Source organism: Notolabrus celidotus, chromosome 23 (assembly GCF_009762535.1).
Source record: "Notolabrus celidotus isolate fNotCel1 chromosome 23, fNotCel1.pri, whole genome shotgun sequence".
NCBI classification, from domain to species: Eukaryota; Metazoa; Chordata; class Actinopteri; order Labriformes; family Labridae; genus Notolabrus; species Notolabrus celidotus.
The window spans coordinates 18,487,685-18,496,921 of record NC_048294.1 but is presented as its reverse complement, the minus strand read 5'-3'; the positions used below and the strand labels follow the sequence as shown (position 1 = coordinate 18,496,921).

General features: G+C 46.5%; 2 protein-coding genes across 2 annotated transcripts in view; one reads left to right on the top strand and one right to left on the bottom strand.

The window, feature by feature from the left end:
- Positions 1-90, top strand: part of sstr1b (somatostatin receptor 1b) — a 1,151-nt gene extending 1,061 nt beyond the window's left edge. The window contains exon 1 of the mRNA XM_034676852.1: positions 1-90. This exon is cut by the window's left edge and continues 1,061 nt beyond it. Within this exon, the coding sequence (XP_034532743.1) occupies positions 1-46 (46 nt within the window). The 3' untranslated portion in view covers positions 47-90.
- Positions 91-3,669: 3,579 nt separating this feature from the next.
- cd248a (CD248 molecule, endosialin a) lies at positions 3,670-7,852 on the bottom strand. Its single transcript, XM_034675999.1, has one exon. It carries the CDS (start codon positions 7,615-7,617, stop codon positions 5,347-5,349), a length of 2,271 nt encoding a protein of 756 aa, XP_034531890.1. The 5' UTR covers positions 7,618-7,852; the 3' UTR covers positions 3,670-5,346.
- Between the last annotated feature and the right edge of the window lie 1,385 nt (positions 7,853-9,237).

The window sequence follows — 9,237 nt, the reverse complement described above, 5'->3', positions numbered from 1 at the left end:
GGTGCTCAGGAATGGGGCGTACACCTCCAGAACAACCACTGTGTGAACACAAACTAGAACCTGAAACCAGGACCCGAAACCGGGACCTGAAACAAGACCTGACGCCAGGACCTGAAAACAGGACCTGAAAGCAGGACCTAAAACCAGGACCTAAAACCAGGACCTGAAAACCTAAAGGGTAGCCTACAACTGATCTACAGCTGATACAACCAAAGTGTAACAGGTTGAAAGAGTGTGTGTGTGTGTGTGTGTGTGTGTGTGTGTGTGTGTGTGTGTGTGTGTGTGTGTTTATGTGTGTGTGTGTTCGACAGACTCTTCTAACAGAAGCTGACTCCATGACTGTATTGTCAGACTCACAGCTCATGTGAGTGTAAGAACAGAGGAAGAAGGAGAACAAGTGTAGACCTCCTCTGGAGGACTGCAGGCTGACTCAGTAGCAAACAGAAGAAAGAGAATCTCAACACTGCACAGAGGACCTCAGTATTGAGACGCGCTTTTGCATTTTACAGTATGATGAATCCTCACTGGACACTGTCTGACCATAGCTTTGTAAAGTGTCATGTCTGGAGCATATCTGATCCCTGGAATAAGTGATAACATGGAGTTCAGATATTTTTCCTATATGACTAATGTTATGTTTAGATGTCAGCTCAGTGTGTTTATGGTTTAAAGGTGACACTTTTGCTCTTTTTCATCAAAATATATATTGGTCCAAGAGGTCCCAAAAACATGTCTTTAAAGTTTATTGCTAAAAAAACCCCACTTTGAAATCAGATTTTGGTATGCCTGTAAACCCCTCTTTTTCAGCCCTGCTCAGAACAGGCTGTTTTCTGTGTCTGTGCCTTTAAATGAGAATGAGCTCTCTGACCACGCCCCCTCCGGAAGTGGATGTGGCTTCGGCTGTCCAGCACGTTAATCTAATGTTTACATGTTGGCTGAATATACACGGCTGCTCACAGACCTGCGTTACTTCAACCCTCTGAATTTGATTCAGAATCTGATCCTGACGGAGAGGCGCCTGCAGCAGGACCTTTCTGAACGATTGGTCACAGATTTTGTGTTTCTTGTTGTTTTATTTGTCAGTATGTCAACGTGTGTCTTGGTACACAGCGACGAACATGTAGCTATGTGGCTATGCTAACTAGCGCTAGCACTTTTCCATGAAAAATAAAAATCATCCACTAGATCTTCAAATCTGCAGACGTGGGGAGTAAAACCGACCTTGGTGTTTATTAAGACAGCCTACAACTAGCAAGCACTAGTATGTGTTCCCGACTGGGAGTCACGTCAGTCATGTCCTTATTTGGGCAAAACTGGTAATCTTAATATCTTCTGAACCGCCGTATTAGAAAAAAATTCACCCCCGTACAGTGTGTGCCATTAGAGAGATAAGCTTCATAGGGCCAAGACGTTTTTTGAACCAGGCTGGAAACAGGTTTATTAATGCTGCAAAGATTGTCTTTTCCCCATTCATTTCTATGTGGTTTCCGGTGTTTCTGCAGCCAGCCTCAAGCAGATTTTCGATGTATTGCAGTTTATAACACTTCTGCATTGGCTTCATCGTTTGAGGCTGGAGGTTGCTGCTTGAGGAGGATTTGAGTTGAATTTTATACAATCTATGGGCTGAACAAGCTCCGAGCGCTGACTTCCGTTACAGACCGGATGGCGTTATGACGTAAGAAAAACACTGAAAACTAAATGGCTTGTTTCAGCACACATTTACAGAGAGGTGGGGAAATCAAAACAGGGGCAGAATGGCTTTTTTTCTTTTTCGGGAGGTTTGTAGACATGCCAGGGACACATATTTCAGGTAGAGGACCATTAAAAAGTCGATTTTGCATGAGCGATGATACGCCACTGATAGACACTGAGTCTGTCTATTTAAAGTCAGGGCCAGGGTTTTTGCCTTGACACCTGATATAATCTGAGGGAAACTCTGCACGATGTTTTTCCTGATATAAAAGCACATCATTAAATCTCTTACATGCTCCCGGTATGGAGCATACCTGGTTTTAATTCAGAGAAATATTGAGACTAATGAGGAGCTGGATTATTTCAGGTTTCAGTCAGAGCTGCTCTCAACTCTATAATCATCAATAAACCTAAATAAAAACACTCATTTCAAAAATAACATTTCCCTCCTATTGTTCTGTAGGTCTGGAGAGTAACAGAACACCTTGAGGTTTTCTCTGAACAATAGGAGTACTTATTATCAAGTTCTGGAGCTGTAATAACACAAGGTTCCTCTGGATGGTGCCAGTCAGCTTCTTCACTCAGGCAAAGGTTTGAGTAGAGTGTGAGGAGCTGGAGCTTATCCTGAAAGATATTCACTTCAAATATCATTAACCATGAACAAATCTGAAGTTACAGTGAGTTAATATCAGGAAGTGATCCAATTTGTCCTGAGAGTACAGTCAGAGTTAGGAAACACACCAGCAACTCCTACAAAAAAAATACAACTGAGGTTCATTATGCTCAGTATTTAACTTACATGTTTGATTCTTTAATCTTTACACTCTAATCAGACAATCAACCAATCAATCTGGGTTAAATACTACACACTGTACCTTAAAAAACTACACTCTGTACCTTAAAAAAACTACACACTTTACGTTTAAATACTACACTCTACCTTTAAATACTACACACTGTACTTTAAAAAACTACACACTGTACCTTTAAATACTACACACTGCACATTTAAATACTGCAAACTGTACCTTTGAATACTACACTGTACCTCTAAAAACTACACACTGTTACTTTAAATACTACACACTGTACATTTAAATACTGCACAATGTAACTTTAAATACTTCAAAATCCACCTTTAAAAACTACACACTGTACCTCTAAAAACTATACAATGCACTTTATAATACTAAACACTGCACTTTAAATACTACACACTGTACCTTTGAATACTACACACTGTACTTTTAAACACTAAACCCTGTAACTTTAAATAGAACAAACTGTACCTGTATATACTACACACAGTACATTTAAATACTGCAAACTGTACCTTTAAATACTGCACTATGTATCTTCATAAACTACACACTGTACATTTAAATACTGCAACTTTACCTTTAAATACTACACACTGTACATTTAAAAAAACCTTTACCTTTAAATACTACTCACTGTATCTACAAAAACTTCACACTGTACCTCTCAAAACTACACACTGTAACTCAAAATAATAAACACTGCACTTTTAGATACTACACACTGCACCTTTACATATAACACTACACCTTTAAACACTACACACTGTACCTTTACATATAACACATTGCACCTTTAAATACTACACACTACCTTTAAATATCTCACACTGTACCTTTAAATACTACACACTGCACTTTTAAATACTACACACTGTACTTTTAAATACTAAACCCTGTAACTTTAAATAGAACACACTGTACCTTTAAATAGAACACACTGTACCTGTATATACTACACACTGTACCTTTAAATACTGCACACTCTACCTTTAAATGTAACACGCTGCACTTTCAAATACTTCACACTGTACCTTAAATTACTACACACTATACCTTTAAAAACTGATCTGTCCTCAGGCTCACAGCTCACAGCTCACTGTTTCAGATAAAGTCAAGGTTAATGACAGCAGATCAATAATTCACACTCACACCACTGTTATCACTGTTAGCTCTTTAATCTACAGCTTTAACATGACACAGGAAAACTCATATTCACAGTCTGTAATAACTTACAGATACACTCTCATCTCCTTTAAACTTCAACAGGTAAGTGCATTTGGTTTGTTTTATTCTCTGACCTTTAAAGTTTACTGAACCTCAGAGCAGAGTCTGTCCTCATCCCTGTGTGTCTATGTAATCTGGGACTATAATTCTGTGTTCAACTGAGATCTGCTTCATGCTGCAGACTGCCACAGCTGGATGTGATCCATTCAGGACCACTGTGTGGATGAACTCTGGATCCAGCCTATAGGAGATGAATCGGGATTATGAGGGGTGACTGATGGGCATATCATGAACAGGGTCACGGCTAACATCAACCAGCAGCTCTTTGCTCAGAGTGAACAGCTGACCTTTGACCTCTGTTCGTAAAGACAAGAAAAAAGAAGTGCTCTGAAAGTGTTCCCATGTGCACGCTGACATTCCTCTGCATATCACCGGGTTTATGAGATCCATAAAAACAGGTCTCTGATGTATCACCGGAAGGTACAGGAAAAGCAAATTTTAAAGACAGGAGAGGAGATATTTACAGGAAAGGTTTGGTTTCTTTAAACTCTTAAACTCCAACACAGGGAGATCTAAACCACCACAGTCTGCGGTCTGCAGCCCTAACCCTGACCCACAGTAAACCCTTTAACTCAGAGTCTGCATCCCTTTACCCCAGGGTCTGCATCCCTTCACCTCAGAGTCTGCATCCCTTCACCTCAGAGTCTGCAACCCTTTACCTCAGAGTCTGCATCCCCTCACCTCAGAGTCTGCAACCCTTTACCCCAGAGTCTGCATCCCTTTACCTCAGAGTCTGCATCCCTTCAACTCAGAGTCTGCATCCCTTCAACTCAGAGTCTGCATCCCTTTACCTAAGAGTCTGCATCCCTTTACTGCAGAGTCTGCATCCCTTTACCTCAAAGTCTGCATCCCTTTACATCCCAGTCTGTCCCTTTACTGCAGTCTGCATCCCTTTACCTCACAGTCTGTCCCTTTACCATAGAGTCTGCATCCCTTCACCTCAGAGTCTGTCCCTTTACCGTAGAGTCTGCATTCCTTCACCTCAGAGTCTGCCCCTTTACCGTAGAGTCTGCATTCCTTCACCTCAGAGTCTGCCCCTTTACCGTAGAGTCTGCATCCCTTTACTTCCGAGTATGCATCCCCTCACCTCAGAGTCTGTATCCCTTCACCTCAGAGTCTGCATCCCTTCACCTCAAAGCATTTATCCCTTCACCTCAGAGTCTGCATCCCTTCACCTCAGAGTCTGCATCCCTTTACCTCCGAGTATGCATCCCCTCACCTCAGAGTCTGCGTCCCTTTAAAGAGTTTACTGGTTCTGGTGAAAGCTCTATTACAGGAAGTCCTCAGTACCCTGAGGCTCTCTGAAGAACTCTTTCTCTCTTACTTTTTGTAAAAACATTTTGATTGTAAAAAAAACTCAAAGCCATAAAATCAGATGTGTGCTCAGTGTTTGAAACATCAGAGTAGTTTGTATCTCATAGAAACCCCAAACCGGCTCAGTGGTTTTTAAGGTCCCTCGCAAACATTAGTCCTCCTTATCCAGCCTCATCCATCACTCCTGCTCTAAATCAGAGTCTGTTTATCTAACCCTCAGTCACTCTCTCTGGGGTTAGACCTGGCTCTTGACCCCGGCTGATGGGGGAGCAGCTCCCTGTTTGTCGTGAGCTCCAGAGATCCAGTGGTAGCAGTCTGTGGCGTTTTTGTTTCGGGGCTGGACGGCACAGCGGGTGCAGTACACAATGCCCAGAGCCACCATCACAACGATGAAGATGCAGAGAGGCACCAGGAGGCCCACCAGGAGCCAGGTGCTGTTCTGCAGCCGCTCCTCCTCCTTCTCTTCTGGATCCACCGTGTTCGTGCTCCCCTCTCCCACGCTTGTAGGAGGCTGGGATGGGGGGAGCTCTATGGGAACCGTGGGGTCTTGGGAGCGTGTGATCTCCTCTTCCTCCTCCCCCAGATCCTCCTCCGGGAGTTCTGGGTTTTTCCTGAGGGGGGGCTGCTCCTGGTCGCTTTGGTCGCTGGAATCTGTCGGATTGTTGTAGTCAATGACGGGATCATCTGGATTTCCTGGATCCTGGCTGGAAGTGGTTGCCCACCAATTCCAGGCCCCCCCAGAGATGGTGGAGGTGGAGAGGAGGGGGGGAGCAGTGGTGGTCTCTTCCTCTTCATCCTCATTATACCAGCTGGGGGTTGGCATGGATCCGTGGGTGGGTGGAGGTGTGGGGTAAGTAGTATTTGGTAAAGCTTCCAGGTCAGGCTCAGACCTCTGCAACCACTCCTCTTCCTCCTTTGTCGGTGCTGAGTGAAAGGGCAGCTCCTCCTGGGCAGAGCTGGTCACCCAAATCACATCAGAATCCTGGACTCTGGGCGGGTCTGTCATCCAGTCCAGAGAGGGCTCCTCTTCTAGAGGCCAGTCAGTGTGGCTCTGCTGGGTCCAGTCATACTCAGGGTCCCACGCGGGCTGGTGGGTGCCCCAGGGAAACGCAGGGGTGGCAGCAGACTGGTGGTCTTCCTCTCCTCTCTTTCGACACGAGAAGTGATCGTCCCTGAGTTCATACCCCTCCACACAGTAACACTCAAACCCTCCCTCACTGTTCGAACACATCTGCTCACAGGTCCCGGGGATCCGGCACTCATCATCATCCTGACATCTGCTCGGGTCCTCGGGCATCGGGGAGTAACCCAGGCGGCAGTGACAGAGATGAGAGCCCGGCGTGTTCTCACAGACGTGCTCACATGGGTTATGACCGCACTCATCCACAACCTCACAGCCCCCTGATTCGTCAAGCTGGTAGCCCTCCCGACATCCACACTCGAAGGACCCTGCTGTGTTCACACAGAGGTGCTCACACGGACTCTGCAGACACTCATCCACGTCCAGACAGCCTCTTTCATCTGGTGTCAGCATGAAGCCTTCAGGACAGGCACAGCGGTACCCGTCTGACAGGGGCAGGCATTCAGACTCACAGGGGGCATCCCGACAGAAATCAGTTAGCTCACAGGACTGACCATCATCCCCGAGCTCATACCCGTCTGCACACTCGCAGTAAGAGTGACCTCCTGCAGGTTTACAGTAATGTTCACATCCTCCGTTATCCTGCTCACACCAGCTCTGAGAAACAGGAGGGCTGGAGCAGAGGGGAGGCTCTCTGGACCACCCCACTGAGCCGTCCTCTCTCTGCATGCACAGCACTGACTGCTCCTCGTTGGTGCCTTCAGGACAGGGCATGGTGGCAACCGATCCAAACGGTACGTGGGTCAGCAGGGTGCTGAGGAGGTTAAAAGGTGTGGTGTAGAGGGCGTTACCTGCCCCCTCGCTCCACAGGGCCACACACATTCCTTCAAAGGCATAATGACACAGATACCCGTCCACAGCCACCGAGCATGCTCCGTCCAGCCACTTCAAATTGTCAGTATGATCCTGGGTGTTGTAGCTCATCACCACACAGCGGGACACGGAGCAGGTACTGGGAGAGTCCTCTTTAAGCCAGTTTGTGAACTCTGTGTCCTGGTCTCCTGTGGTCCAAGAGAAACCCCTCAGTGGGCGGGTGGAGGTGCACTGTCGAGGCTGGCGCTGCAGGCCGATCCAGACCTGCACTTTGGTACGAGAGTGTCGGAGGTCCAGGTTGGAGAACAGAGAGGCGATCATGGCTGCGTCCCTTTTGTGTTTGATGGTAGCCAGGTTTCCTCCTCTTTTCTTGCAGGCTCTCCAGGAGTCCAGGAAGGTCTTTCTCTGGAAGTAGGCCACGAAGCAGCTGTCCTCACTGCAGAGCGCGTCCGTCTCTCTGAGGTCCTGACCCACAACACACCAAACCCCACAGAGCAGAACCAGCAGGGAGGACGCGAGCAGAACCAAGGCACCGCTCACCGGAGAGACCATCCTGACTCTGAATCCCTCTCTACCTTTACTCACCCTCAGCCTCTCTCTATCTCTCTCTCTCTCTACCTTCACTCACCCTCTGTCTCCCCCTCTCCCTTGCATCTCCATTCTTAAAAAGTCTGTCTCTTTTTGTCCTTCTTCTGTCGTCCACTCAAACTTCTGTCTCTTCATCAGAACTCTTTGCTCTCTTTGTCTGTATGCTCTCTCTCTCTCTGCTCACACTTGCTCTCTGCCCCACACTAACAGATCTGAGAGCAGCAGACCGACCCCAACCAGCGGGAGGAGGGAGATCAGGGGGAGCTGAGGAGAGTACTATGTTTTTGGAGGGGGAGTGTGTGTGTGTGTGTGTGTGTGTGTGTGTGTGTGTGTGTGTGTGTGTGTGTGTGTGTATGTGTGTGTGTGTGTACATGCGTACGTGTGTGTGTACACGTGTGTGTGTGTACGTGTGATTGTGTGTGAGTGGGGGAGGGGCAGAGAACTGAGCTTTTCTTTCTTTTTCAGAGTGTCATATGGTTTTCATAAGTGGACATAGTTTAAACACACACCCTAACACACACACACACACACACACACACACACACACACACACACACACACACACACACACACACACACACACAGCAGTGTGCTCCTCCATAATAACTTGATGGTACTGTATAATCTCTGGGATAGTGGTCTATAAATTATCTCCGCTCATGTAGCCTTGAACTCGATCGTCTCTCTGTGTGAGTCATCCCCCTCTCCCCCTATCTCTCTCTCCCTCCCCGTCTCCTTATCTCTCTCTCCCTCCCTCTCTCCTTGTCTCTCTGTCTCTCCCTCACTCTCTGTCTCTCTCCCCACTCTCTCTCTCCCCCTCTCTCTGTCTCTCTCTCCCCCCCTCTTCCTCTCTCATCTTCCTCCTCTCTTCTCCTTTGCCTCCACATGAGAGCAGCAGGATGCTGTCATGAGACCTCCTACAGAGACAGATTCAGGCCTGTGACTATTTGTTTTGTGTGTGTGTGTATGTGTGTGTGTGTGTGTGTGTGTGTGTGTGTGTGTGTGTGTGTGTGTGTGTGTGTGTGTTTGTGTGTTTGTGTGTGTGTTTGGACTTTGAGGAACACCAGGGTCAGCCCACTCAGCTCACAGAGAAGCCTGTGTTAGGTTGCTCATTACGTTTCCATGATGTTAGAAACATCAACTCGTGCCGGTCTAACCCAAACTTTTCACTACAAACATGTTCGTCCCTCTGAAGCTGAGTGAGCGTCCTGGACGATCAGAGATAATGTGGAGGATCAAAGGTAATGGCTGTTTTCGAACCAGCTTGCTACATTGTACCTACTAATGTGGTATGTAGTAGGTACTGCTTACTAAATTAAAACACTTGACTGTTCTGTTCGATCTGTGTTGCAGTACGCCGAGCCAGACGTCACTGAATTTCCAGTTTCCGAAAGCGGAAGTAAACAACGGCCCAGCTGATAGATAAACTGCTTCTTTAGCACCACTTATAATTAAAAAGTTAAGAAGTGGTTCATATGGAACGTAATGATTTTCAAAGCACCTAAAAATGGAGTTCCCCCCATCAAGAAAAGAAGAGAAAAGAAAAAGTGAAACGAGGTCTGTGCATTGTGGGAAACAGCACAC

Coding starts and splice junctions, on each gene's coding strand:
- cd248a (XM_034675999.1), bottom strand. CDS start 7,617: ATGGTCTCTCCGGTGAGCGGTGCCTTGGTTCTGCTCGCGTCCTCCCTG.